Raw genomic sequence first — 20623 nt, 5'->3', positions numbered from 1 at the left:
ATGTCTTTGACTTGTTTTCAGTTCCACCAAAGAGACATTTCCTCTTTAAACATTGTTGATAGTTTCATATAAAAAAAATAACTGTTTTGGGCCCAAAGAGGTCAAATTGTCCAATCTTTCACAATAAAAAAAAGCAAAGATCAGAGAATCATCCAAAGAATTAATGAAGATTTGTGTAGCCGGATTTTGTTTATTCTTCTTTTCTACCCCATTAATCTAACCCTTAGATTTATCTTGTGACTCTTTGGAGGGGAACCGAGCCTACCACTGGATAAAAATACCTCTCTAACTGTATACAACATGTTTGAAACTAGCTCCACCTCGACCAGCTGCAACAGGAGAAATGCCTCTGACACATTGATGCATCAGTGTTATCAGTATTAAATATAATAATATATCACTTATATGGGTCATTTTATTGTTCATACTTTCAGCACATTTAGCTGATAATGCTTCTGTTAAGTATTTTGAATAGAGGACTTTTTAAATGAATGTATTAATCTTTTAACTTCTGTTGAAGGATCCTGCTCTGTTGCCCTCAGTAAGATGTCTTCCTTTTTTTTTTTCTCAAAGAATTGTTCCTTTTCTAAATGTAGGGTCTAAAGATAGATAGTGTTGTGAGGTTTGGGTTTACACAAATAAAATTGCTATGAATTGAAATGAAATGCATCAGGACAAGGTCATTGTCTCCTCCACTTCCAAGAATTCTAAATTGTTGCTAAAAATAAAATGCGTTACAAAACCTTCTCAAGTGTTCTGTTGAACTTGTCTGACAAAACCATCTGCTAGACCTGTCCTCAACAATGAAGTGAATAAGTGGTCTGGGGAGGGAAACACACACACACACACACACACACACACACACACACACACACACACACACACACACTCACACACACACGTACATAGAAAAAACAAACCCAAATACATATCAAGTGAATATAAAACACATTCATACATATGTACATATAATTCATTACTTATGTAACTCAGTGGCTGACACAAAGAAAACAAGCCTCTCTTGTCCCACTGATAAGATACAATCTTCCATGTGTCGTTGAGCGCTGTAATCAGTGTTTTGTTTGTGCCTTTTAGGCCAGTAAAATTGTTGTTTTCAACAGAACACTGGGATAATATAATTTTCTAGCCGTATCTCTATCAGATAGCTGCGTAGTAAACAATTTATGTTCAGTATTTGATAAAGGCATAATGCTTTTATGTTTTTCCCCCCTTTGAAATACAGCGATTCAGACTATGTAGATAAGAAGTGTGTGGCCAGCGCAGGTACAATCATTACACCACTCAAGACATTAGGGTTGTCTCTTTTTTCTCCATAGTAACTGTCCCCTGGCAACCATTCAGAGTGCTGGTTATATTCATAGTACTCCCTCACACATACCCACCTTCTCCATCACTCACATCCTCTCTCTCCTCTCCTCTGTAGCGCTCCCTTTGCATATGTGCGTTTGTGTGTCTGCATGTGAGTCAGCATCCTCAGCACCTGGGACATTACCTCCGCTCTCCACAGGGGAAGCTGCTTCGCCGACACTGTGAGTGCTGTTGCGTTTCGTCAATTAGTTTGACAGTGATTTTTTAAAATTAATTAAATTTGTATAATCATGTTTTTTGTTTAATTGAAAGAAAAAGTTGTAATTTTTGATTAAATCTTGAAAACTGGCTGTGTATTATGGGGAAATAATACACGTAAACGTTATTTTTTTGTATATTTTTCATGTTTTGTATTTGTATTCCTGTTTTTATGTTTTTTACGTCTCAAAGTTGGAGATTGGCAACAGCAAGATCTTAAGAATTATGTCATTTCAAATCTGCCGACAGAAAACTGAGCATGATGCTCAGCTGTTGCTTTTCTTATCTTCTTTATTCCATGTTTTGTTGTTTTTATCAGGCGTTAATGCACAGTCAGCTGTATCTGCATAAACGCACCAGAAAGAAGCGTGTGTTCTCCAATTATTTGTTTCTCTTGCTCATCAGGTTTGCCGATCAAGGCTTCGAGCCACAATCTTTGCGGGTGTGTAAGAGAGGAGAGGGAGGTCAACATGGGCTCCAGCTCCTCCTCCTATGCCCCTAAAACCGTTTACCTGGATGTGGATGGGAAAGTGCAAAAGGTGGGTCTAATGCCAGTGGGAATACAGTATTTCTGGGATCTTTTTTTGTAGTTTACATTGTTACATTGTTCAGTTTAAACACATTTTCAAATGTGTTTCTGCTGTGTGTAATGGGCTCTTTTGTCTACAAAGTTATGCTCTTTTTTTTAACTCACAAATAGTGTCATATACTTTAAATAGGATAAGAAATACATGGAAACATAGAATAAATGTTAAAAGGCACATGTGCTCATTTTTGTATTGCTCATTTGTATTTTGGACTTCTACTAGAACATGTTGACATGCTTTAACGTTAAAAAGAACACATTATCTTTCTCATACTGTCTGTCTGAATATACCTGTTTTTACACTCTGTCTGAAACGCTCCGTTTTAGCGCCTGTCTCTTTAAGTCGCCTTCCTCAAAAAAGCCCAGTCTGCTCTGACCTTTGTAAAGGTAGTTCTCAAGCCGTGGGTGGGGATACTCACATGGCTATATTTTAATGAGCCAGCATGTGACATAGGAAACGGGCCCAAATCTAAATGGCTTGTTGAATCATGTGTCTTCTAGCAGTCCACATAAAAATGACTGGGTTGTCTTTGTTCACAGTTTTAGGGTTGGTAGGGACTCCAGATACCCGGATGCATGTGCACAAGCACTGAAAACTGTCAACCATAAAGGTTGTTGCAAAAGTATATCTACAGTATAAACATAAAGACAATTGTAAATTTGTTATCTAATTGTAGTCAATTAAATATATTGATTAAATCTACTGGAATTACTGTTGTATGGAATATTGGAAATCCAATCCAAATATCTTTAAATTCATCCACTAATTTAACATTATTATTTATTTATTTTTTCAAGAATTACACATTTAAAAGTAGACTTAATTATAAAAAACAACCGTAAACAACTTTAGTTATGGTAATTAATTATTATTCCCCTTCTCGAGCCACATAGCAGGTATTCCCAGTGGGCTAACCTCACCTGAGGAGATTAAACATGATGCAGAGCAGCTATCCTTACAGGTGTTACTGTCAGAAGCAGACACCTGTTGTTAGCAGCTTACAACAACCACATTTAGTGACGTAGAGTGCTTCAAGTAGAGAGCTGGCGGTGACACATGTCTGTTCAACAGCCCCGAGCCCCGAGCCCACAGCCTGAGTTTGAATGTTTGTCTGCTACACCTGCTCCCCTTCAAGATGTAAGATTACATGCTTCGCACATGGACTACATGCCCACTCTTTGCTGTTAGCATAGACACACTTTGTAATCTCTACATGTACCATAGTAAATCTTGTAAACTGGTCTGGTTGCATGACAGGCGTGGATAATGTTGCTAAGAGCTCCGTGAACACTCACACTCCAGCTGTCCTTTTCTTTCTCTCATTGGTCTCTCTCATTGGACTGGATCTTATTCAACCATAAAACGAGCCGACCCTTACTTTACGTTCCCATGTGACTCGGTTGTCTAAAAAACACATGAAATTTGATAACCTTTCCACCCTGTCAGAACACTGAGGTCTTATATCAAAACCACAGCAGCTGTTTTTGTGCAGGTGTGCCTTTTGAATCCACACAGAAACAGATTGCACTTTGTTGGATTTATGGGTCACAGAAGAGGATTTCTCATGAACGTGTGACATGATAATAAATAATACCTTCTATCTATGGATATGCACATTTTCTACTACTTTTAAATATTTCTTTTTTTTATTGCTATGGCAGGTGTGTATGGTATGTGAGCTTGCGTGCATGTGTGGAATGTTAATGTGTAAATGTAAAATGTGTCGTACAATTGTGTGCAATGACAATAAAGGCACTCTATTCTATCATTCCCATTATATGTGTATGAATTATTAAAGAATGCGTTTACCTCACAGGTGGTGTTCAGTCGGCATTGCAGCCCATGTGACATCAAGGAGCTTCTGTGTACCTCGTCTAACATTCCCAGGTTTGTTGTGTTGTTGTTCTCTTTAACCGCACATACGCTTGGGTACTTTTTAAGCGTACATTTATTTATTCACATTATTATTATTCGTACTCCTTATCTGTGTCCCTGTGCATACTTGAAAATGGCTTTAGAACTATTACATGAAGCTGCACAAAAATTCCATACAATACAGTAACATTATCATGCAAGCAGCCACGCACAAACAACGAGCACTTGCATGTAATATTCAGACATACACACTGTATTACCCAAGCATATCAAAGCAGACACTGATACATGATAAAAGCAAGATGGAGTCATCATCTGCGTTTAGTTCTGTCTTGTTTTATTGAGGAGAATAAACTCAATTCAGCAAGCCAAAGTCTTTACTGACTCCCTTTTGTAATATAAAAGAGATAATATATTCTAGGCACAAAGTACATATGCAGCTTTGTGCATAAAAATAACATTTTCTGTTTGTATTATGTCTCACCACTGGGGGAAAAAGTCATTTTCAAAATACTTTATAGCTTGAGAAATAGTGCAAGATATTAAAGGGAGTGAATCAAACTCAGTATATTTCTACTTTTCTCCCTTTTCCGCTAAATCCTCTCGTCGCAGGCACACTGCCATCATGATGGTGGACCCAGAAGGAGCCTTGGTCTCCATGGATCCCACCATGCCCCCCAACTCTCCTAAGTAACATACCAACATTAACACATTGTAGTTCTATAGAAATCCCATATTTACATTTAACTTGTGTAAACTTCTTTCTAAATCTCCATCCCATTTCACTAGTTTTTTTTCATAGACTCTTTATAAATTGAGATTGAGATGTATATATATATTTTTACCTTGGAAACAGTAATCAACAGAATAATCTGACCACAAGATTAATTGAATAGCTGGTACGGAGCTTTTGCTCACACATAAATAACAGCTAACTAATTACATTAAGAAAGCAATGTAAAGAAATTGTTAAACTCATGTTGAGAAGTATAATAGAAGAATAATAACTGCTCCTCTGATCTCCTCACAGCTCTCTGTACAAAGTTGTCCCTCTGTCTACTGGTCAAGTTGGAGGTAAACTGTCATCAACAGCTTTATTTTATTTTCACTCTAACAAGCTCACAAACACATAGAGTCATGCGTCATCAACACATCTACTGTAAAAGTAATAATGAGCCTGAAAATACAAAACTTGACAATGTGATTGCTGTTCACAATGATTTATCAGGGGTGCATTTGTGTCTGCAGAAAAGGAAGACATGTTTCAGAACGTGTTGACCCAGGTGGCTGATCAGTTCAGCAGGTAACGCCTCAGTTGTTGATGTTATGTTGTGGCTACCCTTCCCCACCCTCACACATACTACACACACATACCTGACACCAGGGACTTACAATTATTTTTACAAGCTTCAACCCATAGAGTCAAGTTAAATCACACAAGTTTTTGTTGCCTTTGTTGTTAATTCTTTAGGCCCAATTCCAGTTTTATTTTTGCCATTATGACCAATGAACCATGTGAAATATGAGGGAGTTATCATTGTCTATTCTTTCCTGTCTCAGAGCCTTTCGCATCAACGAGTTGAAGACTGAGGTCACCAACAGGCTAGCAATGCTGGAGAAGAGAGTGGAATGTAAGTTGTACCTTTTATAGATAGTTTACTCAGGAAAATCCCTTTCTAATGCAATACAACCTGAGATGTATAATAAAACATGAAATACATAAACTGTGATGAAGCCAAACTGTGATATTTCTTCTTGTCATCTCGTTTCAGTGGAGGGCCTGAAGGTGGTGGAGATTGAGAAGTGTAAAAATGATCTGAAAAAGCTACGAGATGAGATGGCTTCAAGAGGTTGCAGGTGAAATGAATAAGAAGTTAGACATTATATACATCCTACTAGATATCAACCGAAACCAAATTATGTCAAACTAACATTTTTCCATTTCTTTCCTTTTAAATTCAGAGTAAACTGTACATGCAAATACAACTTCGATGATGGGAAAAAGGTCACTCCTAGACGAGATGTCTCCAATTACCCAAAGGTATGTCCGTCTATTATGTTATTACTATCGGACAAAGCTAACTACATGAATCTGATGGCCTTGTTTATTTGGCATATACAGTACACACTGTCTCAGGAGACTATTGAAGCGCTCAAGAAGCCAACGTTCGATGTCTGGCACTGGGAACATAACGAGGTTTGTTGAAATAGTCGCTCCGTTACTCAATCAGCCATTTCCATTCCATGTTATCCAAGTGACTGATGTGTGCATTTCTTTTCTCTTCCTTTGTGGCTGTAGATGTTAAGTTGCTTGGAGTATATGTACCATGACTTGGGACTGGTGAAGGAATTCAACATGAACCCCATCACACTCAAACGCTGGCTGGTAAACGTTTGAACTGTAAAGGACAACTAAGCACAGTTTGGATATACTGTACACTGCGATGCGCATTGTGCAGATTCCAAACAGGCTTTACTTAGAATGCAGAGGTGTTGCTAAGTGTAGCCTCAGTGCTCTGACACAGATTACAAAACAGGATGAAAATGCTTCTGATTTAAGAGTCTGCAGTCACACACTGAATGAATAATTCTCTTGTCCTCTAGTTGGCGATTCAGGAGAACTACCGTAACAACCCTTTCCACAACTTTCGACATTGCTTCTGCGTTAGTCAGATGATGTATGGCATGATTAACCTCTGCAACCTCCAGGTATGGTGCATGTGTGTGTGTGTTCATGATTAGGTTCTGAACTATCAAACGCAATTTCTTACAAGTCGTATTTTACCAACCAATGATTGAACATTTTGCCTTTTTTTTGGACAATATGTAATAACACCTTTTTTTTTTACACTGTTGTCCAGGAGAAGATGACTCTCACAGATATGGGCATTCTAATGACAGCTGCAGTTTGTCATGACCTGGACCACCCTGGCTACAACAACACGTAAGACTCCCTATTCTGTCTGCCTATTGACCCCAGTATGTTTTGACATCCTCTGCACAACACTGTTGTCAATGAACTGTGAAACTAGTTCAGCATGGAGAGAGTTAAGGTATGAAAACACGCTGATTCAGATTATCCTGTTTTTTTTGGGTCGGAGGTTCGGGCAGGCGAGACCTCTCTTATCAGGGAAGCTTCATGGGAACATACTATCAATCCCTCCTTTCACCCGTGTCATCCGTCTACCAGGTACCAAATCAACGCCCGCACAGAGCTGGCGGTGCGCTACAATGACATATCTCCGCTGGAGAACCACCACTGTGCTGTGGCCTTCCAGATCCTTTCTCTTCCCGAGTGCAATATTTTTGCAAACGTGGATTCTGAGGCCTTCAAACAGTTCCGACAAGTGAGAGGCACATAGACATTTCTCTCTAGTCTATTTAAGACAAGCATGCTGAGTTTTATCTTAACACTACACAGTCTTGTCACATATAAACATATTACTCTGTACCCTATTCAGACTTTAAATGTGACCAAATGTCATGCAAACAGACTTTCGGTTTTATATTTCCAGGCAATTATCACCCTCATTCTGGCTACCGACATGGCCAGACATGGAGAGATACTAGAATCCTTTAAGCAGAAAGTGGACAGCTTTGACTTCACCAACGAGGAGCATGTGACATGTGTATGTATTCAATCACGTTGCATCTCCACCTGACATCAGCTGTTCATGCGCATGCAAGACGTGACCTCAACACAAGCAGGGCTTTATCTGTTGAGAGTACTGTGATCAGCGTTGGCCAAATGGATTGTATTAGTGTAATTGGGAAAGTAGTAAGATCTTTTATGTGTGTTGTTGTTGACGATGAATAGACTCCTTTATCCAGGGTTTTGTGTTGCATGTATGTCTGTGCGCGTGCGTGTGTTTTCAGCTGAAGATGGTTTTGATCAAGTGTTGTGACATTTCCAACGAAGTGAGGCCAACTGAGGTAGCTGAGCCATGGGTGGACTGCTTATTGGAGGAGTACTTCATGCAGGTGACCAAATTCTTGGAAATCCATTATTAATCCACTCTGTCAAACATCCATCATGTCAACTCAAGATGAAGGGGGATGTGTGGTAACACTTTGCATAAAGGTGCACATATTAACCATTAACTAGTTGCTTTTTAGCATGTATATTTAGTTTTATTTTTGGAAGGCTTTTTCTGCCTTTATAAGAATAGCAGATAAAGGACAGGAAAGGGGGAGAAAAGGGGGGACAACATGCAGCAAAGGGCTGCAGGTCGGATTCAAACCCAGGCAGCTACAGTAAGGACTCCGTTTAATTACTTGAGGGTGGAATCTTGTCCATCATAGATCTCACTTTGAAATGGGGAACATATTCTTTAGAAAGACTTAATTTAAAGCTCTTTGCACACTATTAACACCTGTCCTTTTGCGTTTTATTACGTAAGAATAGACCATATTTGTTGAGTGTTGTTAAAGGACAATGACTATTCTTGTTGTACAACCATTTTATAAGGCAAAGCATATATATGCATGTACAACAATGTCCTTACTATCAATAAGCAGTAATAAGGAGGTTATTGAGGGGAAACTCTTAGTTGATGTCCTAGTAGTTGTAGAATGTGGTCATGCAGAATAAAGCATTATAAAGTGTTTTATAATGATAAAGAGCCAATACACTACTAACATGCATTCCAATAAGCAAGTAGTTATGGTTATGTGTTACCACATTTTTACATCATGAGCAATAGCTAAAGGACAATGTGCTTCCCAGAGTGACAGGGAGAAGTCTGAGGGTCTCCCTGTGGCTCCCTTCATGGACAGAGACAAAGTCACCAAACCCACTGCTCAGATCGGATTCATCAAGTTTGTCCTCATCCCAATGTTTGAGACTGTCATGAAGGTAGGACAAACAAAAAACTGTGTGTACAGATATGTTCCTTTACAAACACACACGGATTAACAATTACTGATCTTACTGTGGTGTCCAACAGCTTTTCCCTCAGATTGAGGAAATCATGGTTCAACCTCTGAGAGACTCTCGTGACCATTATGAGGAGCTCAAACAGATTGATGATGCCATGACAGAGGTAGGACTTCTATTATGTTATATTATATTATATCTATCTATCAGCACAGTCAAGCTTTGTTCAAATCCACACATCTTTATGTTATACTCTGTTCAGCTATTTTCAAAAGATCACAAACATGTCAAACTGCATCACCTGTTGCCAGTCACCTGACAGTCTGTATCATAGTGATCAGAGTGAGTTGTGAGGGGAGTTGACACATCAGAGGTTCTGTTAGTAAGAGATGTGAAAACGTTGAAAGAAAAAATATATAATATAAAGGAATAATTATGTATTTTGGGAAATGCGATCATTCACTTTCTTGTTGAGCGTTAGATGAGAAGATCAATCCACTCACTCATCTGTCTCATCTTAGATCATCTTAGATATAAGGCTATAGATCGTGTGCATGTGACGTCACGCTTATTTCCCAACCCGGAATTCAGCCATCTTGGTTGTATAATAATAATAATAATAATAATAATAATAATAATAATAATAATAATAATAATAATAATAATAATAATAGTAATGTAATAAGTGCTACAGAGTAAAAACGATGAGCAAAATATACATTTAAAAAAATAAAATAAAAACATTTGATAGACAGACAGGTGACAGAGTGTGTTTGTGATTTTGACACTCCCAAGGTGACATGCTCAGTCCTCCCATTGAGATATGAGGTGAACCAGTTTAGGGCCAAGTGAGAGAGTCCGATTGTGGAGTGAAGACGGTTGAGGAGGATGTCATGATCAACGGTATCAAATGCTGCAGTTAGAACAAGGAGGATGAGGAGAGATGGAGATCCGGCGTAAGCTGTCATCAGCAGATCGTTGGTGACCCTAACCAGGGCAGTTTCTGTACTGTGGCCAGGGGAAAAAACAGACTGGAATTTTTCAAAGAGGTTATTGAAGTTGAGATGGTGCTGAACCTGAGTGGCAACTACTTTTTCTAGCACCTTGGATAGAAATGGCAGGTTGGAGATGGGTCTGTAGTTGGCAAGGACATCTGGGTCTAAGGTGGGTTTTTTGAGGAGTGGTTTGATGACAGCAGTTTTTAAAGGGGATGGAACATGATCAGACTGGAGGGAGTGGTTTATCACTGTAGTGATGAGGGGACTTATGGCACAAATGTTAGATTTGACCAGGGCTGTGGGAAAGGGGTCCAGGGCACAGGTGGAGGGTTTCATCTTTTTGATGATGGCCTCAACCTCTTGCTGTGAGATGTCAGTGAAGCGGCAAAGAGGCTGGGTAGGTCCGGGCTGGGGGTTGACAGTCGGGACTGAGTTGGAGAGGAGAGAGCGGATGGTCTACTTTTTTTCTGAAAAATGCGATGGAGTTGTCACACTGATCCTCTGTGGTGTCTTGGTGTAAGGGAGTTTGAGGTTTGAGGAGATGATTTACTGTGGAAAAAAGTTGCTTGGAGTTGCCAGGGCTATTGTTGATGATGTTGGAGTAGAAAAGTGACCGTGTGTCTCTGAGGGACTTTGCGTAGGCCTTTTGGTGGTCTGTGAACAGCGAGTCCTGAAGCCTTGAGGCGCCGCTCGAGGACACGCCCAGCTGTCTTCATCTTCCGCAGCTCGCAGGTGTACCAGGGGGCTGAGCGTGAAAACATGACTGTTCTGGTTTTGACAGGGGCGTGGAGATCCAGGAGACTGCTCAGAGATTTGTTGTAAAAGTCCACAGATTCATTGACTGATGTGAGATTTATAGCGGAGAGATGCTGGAGATCCGAGGTCATGGTGTCCGGGTTGATGTCTTTCAGATTTCTGAAATGGATTTGACGTTTTGGTTTGGTGTAGGGAAGCAGGACTGGCAGATCCATTGTGATGGCCTTGTGACACACCCAGATCGTAAACAGATAGATTACAGATTATAGATGTAAAGTTGCAAGATGGTGGCGCGCTCAGACACAGCAGCTCACGGCTCTCTGTTTTGGTTGTGCACTGTTTGTTTCTTGTTTGTGTGCGTGAACGCCCAAGTACAGGCAAAATACATATACAGTGGTTTGGACTTATTTTAAATCGGGATGAGTTGTCGCTTTGACATCACAGCCGATTTCCACCGGAATAACAACATACCGGAGGACATAGCGAGACCTCTCAGGTCTCCCTGGATTGTTTTCGGGCCTGTGAAGCACCGCAGGCGCCGGAGTGAGATGAAGCAGAAGCGAGGATGCCGTGCAGGCCTGCTTGCTAGGCTAAGGAAGCGGCCGCACCGACGACCAAGCCTCTTCCTCGCAAATGCCAGGTCCACAAAATCGACGAACTGGAGGTACTATTAGCTGCTAACACGAATGTCTGCGACTGCTGTGTGATGATCATTACAGAATCCTGGCTACACTCGCAGATTCCGGATGCAGCAGTGCAGCTCCCAGGCCGCTCTACCCACCGCTACGGCAGGAACAGCGCTTCCTGTAAGAGCCGAGGGGGTGGTCTGTGTGTTTACATCCACAACGACTGGTGCATGGACAGCAGGGTCACACATACACATTGCTCTCCCGACCTGGAAGTAATGTCTATTATGTGCAAACCCTTTTACCTGCCTAGAGAGCTGACAGGGGTGATAATCAACACTGTGTATACCCCACCTGATGCTAATCTAGCATTGCACTTGACCACCTCCAGAGCTTAATAAATAAACAACAGAGGTCCCATCCCGACGGAGTTCATATTGTAGCTGGAGACTTCAACCATGTATGTCTCAAAAATGTGCTTCCTAAATTAGTACAATATGTACAATGTACCACCAGAGGAAAGAACACACTGGACTGGGTGTATTCTAACCTGAAGCATGCTTACAGAGCGGTACAACTCCCCCATTTAGGACTATCTGACCACCTCTCACTGCTTCTCATCCCAGCTTACACCCCCCTAAGAAGTAACACCAAGCCGGTGGTTAAATATATCAGAACCTGGCCCAAGGGGGCTCTCTCACAACTGCAAGACTGCTTCGAACACACAGCGTGGGACATATTTGAACAGACAGACTTGGAGGAACACACAGAGGCTGTCTTATCGTAGATCAAGTTCTGCACAGACACAGTAACTGTGGAAAAATGCATTCGGGTCTACCCAAACCAAAAACCATGGATGATAAGAGCGGTGCGGTCTCTCCTGAGTTCCCGTGACACAGCCTTCAAGTCGGGGGATGCAGCCCAGTACAGCATGGCAAGGGCGACCCTGAGGAGAGGCATCAAGGCTGCAAAGGAGGACTACAAGGGGAAAGTGGAGGAGAATCTCGCTCATAACAACATACAGTACATTTGGAAGGGCCTTCACCAGCTAACCAACTATAAGTGCAAAACATCTGTCACTACTAGAGCTGACGCCCACCTTGCAGAGAAACTAAACCACTTCTTTGCCCGCTTTGAGGCTAGCAGACCCCCCCACTTTTCTACTATGCCCCTGTCCCTGCATATCACCAGCTCCATACCACCTCCCACCTTTAAAGAACATCAGGTGAAGCAGACGCTGAGGTCTGTGAATCCTGGTAAAGCCGCAGGACCCAATGGAGTACTCGGCAAAGTACTCAAAGCTTGTGCTGACCAGCTTTCAGGGGCCCTGACCAGGATATTCAACCTGTCCCTGTCACAAGCTAGCATTCCATCCTGTCTGAAGACGGCTACCATCATTCCTGTCCCCAAAAAGACACCAGTCAGAGAGCTCAACGACTACAGGCCCATAGCCCTAACATCGGCGGTGATGAAATGTTTCAAAAGACTGATAGCCGACTACATCAAAGCCAGCCTCCCACCCTCCCTCGACCCTCATCAGTTTGCTTACAGAGCTAACAGATCCACGGATGATGCCATCGCCACGGTCCGGATGAAATGGTGGATATCTGTAGGGGGACTGAAATCCACTCTACGTTTTCCGCTCTGCTCAATATGTAGCGATCTCGCGGTGTTTCCCATGCTATTAACACCGAGAGCGTCAGTCCTCTGATGACGCGGCAGACGTGCAACAGTGGTCCAGATGGAAGGAATGGTCGACACAGGCAGGCCAGGGTGGTGGTAAAAAAACTTTCTACGGGAGCCTCTGTGAGTGTAACGAGGTCTGCGTAGGAGTCCAAGTTGTTTGATGGCTGAGATGCACGTTGGAGTTGTGTAGTTGTTGAGACTCAGCAGTTGCGGGATGGATTACTTGGGCATCATGCCAGTAGCCACAGGTTTTAGTCTGGGGCTAGCCGTTAGCCATGGACAGAGATGGAGAACTTTTGGGCAAGGCAAGATGGTTATCCATAGCATGGCAGGAGGATATGAAGCATGTCCAAGCAGCAGTTTAGCCGACAAGCTAGTTGACGGCTAGGTGTGGAGGCAGCGGTCCTAGCCAACAAGGGCTAATCGCACCGGGACAGTTGAAGGGCTGTCCAGGGGATACCTCACAGTAGCGATGGTGAAGCAGTGGTGGACGCATCGTGGCGCACTGGAGGACAGGAAGCTGACCGTAGGAGCTGACTGGCTCGTTGGAAACCGACAGACTGCTAGCTAGCCAGCTAGCGTTAGTTGTCCGGGAGATGTCGATAGCAGTGGAAAGTGCCAGCAACAGGTAGCAGCGGTTATCCAAACACGGTTTGTAATTCAGTAGAATCCCAGTAGAAATGCCGTCAGCAGAAGATATAAGTTAGATGTTTAAAGGTAACATCTAACAACAACAACAACAACAGACTTAAACTAGAACTAGCAGGAGGAGAAGCAGTGAACAAGCAGTGCCAGCGTCCTCTCTCTCTCTGATCTGATATATACAACCAAGACGGTTCACGTGTTAAAGACTAAGATTGAAAGAAAATGCCAACCTTGTGCGCAGTGTATAATTGTGGTAATAACGCTACTCGTGACCCAGAGAAACGATTCTTTAGATGTCCTACAATCATCAAAAACAACGATCCACAAAAGAGGGATAAATTACTGTCTACCGAACGCCGTAAGCTGTGGTTTAGCAACCTAAATAGTAAGGATTTAACAGAAGAAAAAGCACAATTCACCAGTGTGTGTGGCGACCACTTTATATCTAGTAAGAGTTCATGCTAAAGCTATGTTTACGTTTACGTTAGCGAGGATAACATCGTCGCTCTTCTCACTCACATACCACGGCTTGAGCGGTGTATCTTGAGATCTTTGAGAGTGATTTACACGGGCATGAACGAGCACCCTGTTATCTTTCACTGGTTTGGTAAGAAGACTACCAACCCAACCAGAAACAAAGAAATTATAAGCATTTAAGCTCTTGCTTGCCTTCATTTGTGTGTTGGTTGCCCACGACGTTTGTAGCACAAGATAGTTCACAATATCAGGATATTCAATCAGTGGTAATGAATCTAAATCCTCAATATAATCAGATAATAGAGCCCTGCCCTTCACAAAACAGGCTGAGGAGAAACTTGGCAAAGCAAGCAGTAAACCAGGGGTGTCAAACTCAATCACAGAGAGGGCCAAAATTAAGGCATCGTTTCGGGGGTGAAGCTTGGAAACTGTGCAGCGCCCACAGAGTCATACTTTGCCTTGAGTGTGGCGTCACACTGGAGGTCAATCAGCTCCATTTGGATGTTCACATGTGCTGTTTACACGTCAGCTGCAAACGGATTGCTGAGCAGTTCATGCGCAGTTGGGAACACAACGGTGGGGATGGTTTGTCAGTGTTTGTAAACACGTAGTGACCAAAGTTTCCTTAATGCATCCGAGTCTCCCACAGGCCACTCGGCTTGGAACGCTCTCACTGCATCATACATGTCCGTGTTCACACGGCCCTGAAGCTGGAGGTTTAACAGCGAGATGCTTCGTTATGTCGCACAAACAGCTCACATCGGCACTTTTCGTCCCAGAGATATGTGGTGTGTTTCCCTTTGCTTCCAAAAACGGCCAGATTTCCTCACGCAACTCGAAAAATCTATTCAGCACTTTCCCTCGACTCAGCCATCGCACCGCCATGTTCAGAATGTATCTCCTCAGGAAAAGACTTACATTGACTCTTATAAAGTTTCCTGTCTGTGTTACGGTGCTTATTACATGTTCCATCTCCAGAGCTTTACAACACAGCACTTCCTGGTGTATGATGCAGTGATACACCGTCAGCTCACCTGCACAGTTCTCCACCTGCATCTTCTCCCGCATCCTGCACTAATCCGCTCTTTTCATCACATCGCAGGCTCCGTCTGTCGTCAGTCTCGTCAGTTTGTCCCGGGGCAGTTTCATTTCATTCACACATTTAGATACTTCCTCAAATATGGTTATGCCATGCATTGATTTAATTACCAAAACCAGGGGGCCACTTATGATAGAAAAATTATATTTTCTTGCGGGCTGGATATAATTGTGGCCTTGAGTTTGACACCAGTGCAGTAGACACAGAAATGTGCACATAAATTAGATAAATAACATAAGCGTTTAGTTTATTTAATAAAAGAGCACCTGTTCAATGCGAAAAGTGAGTTGTGAATATTAAATAAATAAATATCAGAGGGGGGCGCGGGGTTCCGTTGGGGGGGGGGGGGGGCACAGACAATGGTAGGGGAAACACTGATACCGCTTTTAGTACTCGGAGACGTGATATACTTAAAACTCAATTTTATTAAATATATGGCTCTCAAGGAAATACATTTAAAAATATTTGGCTTTTATGGCTCACCCAGCCAAAAAGGTTCCCGACCCCTGCCTTAGACCCTTGAAGCAACCAGCAGATACTCAAGGACGTTACTGTTCCCAGCCCAGAAATAACCCCCGTAAAACTGTGAATTGACTTATTTCTATTTTAATTTTTATTAAATCTCCACTAGAAAGCAAATAACCATATTTCCCAAAATGACATATGTTTGATCCATAAGGAATTATTCTTTGAATTAAATTCTTACTCTTTGATCCTAGCAAAATGTTAACATAAGAATATTATTGTTTCTATGAACAACACTAACTTTTCAGGCAGCCATCATACAGTGAACATTTCATCACATGGAGATACAGTAAACAAGGCTGGGAATAGGACTGATTTGAGACTGCATACACATGCAGTGGTCACAGGCAAAAGTAAAATATCTGCAATGGTCTCAAACATGTTGCTGTGCTTGTGGGGTATACCAAATTAAATAGTTTGGATTACACTGCCAGTCTATCCTTGAAAGTCAGAGTGCAAATAGTTAGAACAACGACATTAATACAGCTTTCCTGTTGTGAGAAAGAGGCATGTAGAGAAAATAAAATCCAAGTCAATCCACACAATGTCAATTAAGCTTTTCACCTGGAGCTACCAAACACTACAATTATGCAATGTGTGTCACATGGGCGGGGTCACACATACATACACACACACCCATCAAACCGCTTGCTAACATAAAGGTGTGTCTTTTGTTCAATGAGGCACATTAGAAAAAAACTGAAAATATGTCATTAGGCGGGAAGAAGAAGTAAACTCTGCAGTGAGTGAGTGCAGTGGTTTCTGTGTAAGTAAAAGCAACTGACTCCTTGGTTGTGCTTTAGTCTTTAGTGTTATTGTCATGAGTGCGCTCTGGCTCTCTCCGGCTTCTCTGCACAGCAACCTCTCCTTCCGTTCTGAACTCTTTCTACAAAAGCCACACCTTTAGGAATGTGCAGCACTTTCATCACTTTGGATTTGCCTTTTAAGTTAGCAACAAGGAGCTCATATCAATTTACTTACAAAAAGGAAAACCAAGGGGGTAATCCTGATTAGTCGGCTCCAGCTAAATTGGTTCAACGTGAGAAATTCTTGGCAAGGGTCTCGGCTGTGTAGAAATTAAAGAGCCTGCAAAGAAAATAGCTTAGAAGAAAGAATCTTTTTTTTCATTTCTGTAATATCATGCCAGAATACGACTTCATTCATTTTGCTGTAGTCACGGCTGAAAACAAAGTGGTGAAATTGTCGCACGTTTGTTTTCCCCTTAAACACCATGTTACCTTGATGAACTCATGAACTGAAACTACAAACCTCTTTTCCGTCATTTTACATTAAACTTCTACATAAATAGGATGAAGTTGCCACTAGACTCTAAGTAAGTTTTGACTTTCCACATAAAGAGGTCAATTCTCATTCACAGCTCTGAGGCTAGTTCAGTCCAATAGCCTTTATCTGTGGTGGACGATAACCACACTGACTTTTGGTGGCCAGGCATGGTTTGTGCTGATCTAGGCACAGCTCTCTCTAAACCTAATTTAAATGTTCTCCTTAGCATCCTGCTGTTTTTCTCTAATTCAAGCTCTTACTTTATCGCAGGGGTCTTCTTTTGTGATCAAACTCAGGAAAGACTTGTGAGGGAGGCCTCGGTAAAGACCGTCCGTGCTGCGTTGTGAGGACACGGCCGATGGGTCAGGAGCAGAAGGAGGAGAAACGAGACTGCTTGGCTACATACTGAACTAAACGTAGATGTCGAGGTGGCATGTTTTGAACTTTGACTTAGACTTTTGCACTGGATGTAACAGACCTCTGTATGTGTATGGTGTTTATGTTATTCTCTCAACTCTTTTGTTTCATAGTGTCTCAAGAGTTCTAAACTAAAACAGTAATTGTATCATTTCTTATTCTTTTTTTTCTAGTAGAAGAATAAAATGCACCAAAGTGGGATGTTTTTGGCTCACTGTAGCAATACATGTTTGATTTGTCTGGTTCACTGGGTGTTTTCCAAAGAATACATCAGCTTTACACCTTAACTTTTTTGTTCACACACAACAAGCAGTTAATTAAACCGTCACATGTCTATGGGTTGTCTCTTACCTTCAATACTTTTCAGTAAAATAAAGCCACATAGGGGTATATGTTGTCCAAAGTGCAAACTTTTAATATCTCACAATAAATGTGAAACTGTGCTTTGTATGTCTGTTCATCTGTCACACACTGTGAGTCTTTATATGTAACATATTTCAGTGTCTTCAGTGTGATTCCGTAGTAAGTCCGTCACTTCATGTAATAGAAAACATTTGAAAACAGCAAAAGTTGACCAAGGTTTGCTAGAGAAAAGCTAAAAATACACTTAATAATTGAATTTAAAACCTAATAAGAATCTTACAATGATCACACAGAGTGAAGCATTGAGTTGGAGCATTGAAGTGAAAACAGACCTGCTGACTGTGTACTTCAATAACCAACGAGTGAAAACATTTGTTAAAATACATTAATTATAATACAACTAACGGACACAAATGAATCCCTCATGTGTGCTTTGTAGACCTCCACCTGACTGGATACCTTATTAAACATGAAAGACATGAGTGACCTTGGAAATAGTAGTTTGACAAAAAATAAATCATCTCAACTATCTCTGGAGCTTTCAGCCGTATAACACAATCTTAATTAGCAGATGGAGTTTGCACGGCTGTCAAGGGCATGTAACTGTTGCCATGCAAGCTCAGTAACTGTTAGGATTTCATCCATTGCAGTTTCCATCCGTTTTGAAATGCTCAATGATTGCTTGTCAACCGATCCATCACCATTACCACTGAGTGTACTCTTGTCGCCGATGAAGACCGTGTGATACAAAGATCCGGGAAATGCTGGTTTTTGTTGTATCACTTTTGATTACTGACATGCGCTGTGAGTGCGCAGAGGCCACAACACACCACAGCCAGTGCCTATTTAGATCACTGTGGATTTTTCAAAAGTTTTTGATTATTGAATTCAGCTCATTATTAACATTCTCACTTGAAAAAAAACTACTTATTGTTGTTTCACATTACAACACAGACTAATTGTTGTGCAGACATTCCAGTTATGCTTCTCTGCCCCATCCTCCTGATTTAAATAAATCTTTTTATTGCCACATTTAAGACTTGAGGGCTAGAAACGTGTTGAAATATGACCAGTTATCCAGTTCTGTAACACCCGAAGGTGCCACTTATCTCAGCAGCACGTCCCCTCTCTCCCTCAGCAGCTTCCCTTGGAGCCATATCAGACATGGGTGGTTTTCCTCCAGCTACTCCACAGTGTTTTTATTACTGTTTCTTTTGGCAATATGTTACCAATAACTGCAGAGCGATTATTGCCTCACCTGTTGGCCTCCCTTCAAACACACACACACTGAATACCACCCATAGAGCTCTGATAAAATCCTAATATTAACACAGAGTAATGCACAGTATGAATCACCAAATACTTTATTTGTGTCGCATCCTTTTATATACTGTAGCTTTGTTTGTGCATTCCAAAATGAAGTAGGAGAATTAGTAAAGTTTTTATGTTAACTTGATGAATCGAACTATTTATTCACATGTTGGTGAGTTCTTTTGAATTACCTTGATCGTTTGTCGTTTGTGTGCTCACTGCTGCAATCCTACTTGTAAGTTGATGATCTCAAAGCAATAAAAAAGAAAACAGTGGACACCGTGTTTGTGTTGCAGTCGAGTCGAGAGAATGAGTAAACAATATTTGAGTGCGAGTGTGTTGAATGAGTGTAATAATTACACAACACCTTCTCTCCACATAGCGTGACAGCGTGTATTGACATTCACCTGCAGGAATGCTCTGATTTAGAACAACATGCTGTCTTATCATACAATTATACTGCACAGCACTCACATGGCCATGCACGGCTTATAATTAAAGTAATAAATACTCATAAATGAAGGAGTTTCTTAGTGACAAGTTAAGATAATGTGCACCATTTATTGTATTTTAGCGTCTCTTCGCAAGTTTTTTATTTTAATGCTTGGTTTGATCTTCTCTGTAAATGAGTGACAACATGGTTCACGTCATGCAGAGTGCCCCCAACGCTCATAATCTCTTTACATTTCAGTTGATCAAAAGATGAATCGCTCAGTATTAGCATCCACACAGCCTGCAGACTTGTCATTCAGTGGACTGTTAGATGTTTTTTGCAAGGCACTCATTAAAGCAACTGATATCTAAAACTCTTTTGTCATACTTTTTGCCTTGCGGCTGGGTGTCACATCATGTTTAACTGCCACAATACTTCAATGAGCCTGTTTCTTGACATGAAAGTAAATATTGTATCTATTACAAAAGTCCCTTGATGGCGGTTTAATGAGCAAGTGTTTAATTCTTCTTTCTCTGGGCTTGCACGATATTTTGACCTTAGGACGGTGTGCACAGACATTTGATCATGTTCCATGCAAATGAAGAGTCAAGATATCCGCAGTTTTACTTATTTATTACAATAACATGACTTGAAAAACATGTAGAGAAGTGAATTATTACACCCTGAAAACAAAATGTTTGACTTTGAGGATATCAAACAAAGTGTATAATACTTTTTTATATATATATATATATATATATATATATATATATATATATATATATATATATATATATATATCATTACTAGTCACTATTGTAGTCTTTTAATCAGGAATTTTATGGAACTATGGGCATCTAAAAATAGTTAGTATTTTTAATGCACAAAACCGTAGTCATGTATTCTGATGATATGTCATCATTCTCACATTTTGTTGCGTCTTTGACCCTTCCACTTGAGGGCGACAAAGCTAGAAATGCTCAAATTCTACACATGGTGGCTTTAATTGTCATTACTGGGTAAATGTTCTTTAGTTTCTTGTATCCCCGACAGCTCAGTTAATTTATAAATGTAGTTA

General features: G+C 41.0%; 1 protein-coding gene across 2 annotated transcripts; it reads left to right on the top strand.

Annotated features, from left to right (window-relative positions):
* Positions 1 to 1451: 1451 nt before the first annotated feature.
* Positions 1452 to 19380, top strand: pde9ac (phosphodiesterase 9ac). 2 transcript variants are annotated; one of them, XM_029447150.1, is made up of 19 exons: positions 1452 to 1550; positions 1993 to 2126; positions 3991 to 4061; positions 4662 to 4739; positions 5080 to 5123; positions 5298 to 5352; positions 5610 to 5680; positions 5822 to 5906; positions 6012 to 6090; positions 6172 to 6246; positions 6349 to 6435; positions 6654 to 6758; positions 6911 to 6993; positions 7240 to 7396; positions 7565 to 7678; positions 7926 to 8030; positions 8776 to 8904; positions 8996 to 9091; positions 17318 to 19380. In XM_029447150.1, exons 2-19 carry the CDS (start codon positions 2058 to 2060, stop codon positions 17366 to 17368), a joined length of 1554 nt encoding a protein of 517 aa, XP_029303010.1. In that variant the 5' UTR covers positions 1452 to 1550; positions 1993 to 2057; the 3' UTR covers positions 17369 to 19380. The 2 variants fall into 2 exon arrangements, with proteins under 2 accessions (XP_029303010.1, XP_029303011.1); XM_029447151.1 differs by having other exon boundaries at positions 17292 to 19380.
* The last annotated feature ends 1243 nt before the right edge of the window (positions 19381 to 20623 follow it).

The sequence above is a fragment of the Cottoperca gobio genome, chromosome 13 (genome assembly GCF_900634415.1).
Source record: "Cottoperca gobio chromosome 13, fCotGob3.1, whole genome shotgun sequence".
Lineage (NCBI taxonomy): Eukaryota > Metazoa > Chordata > Actinopteri > Perciformes > Bovichtidae > Cottoperca > Cottoperca gobio.
Note: the sequence above shows the minus strand (reverse complement) of the source record. Positions and strands in the feature narration are given on the sequence as shown.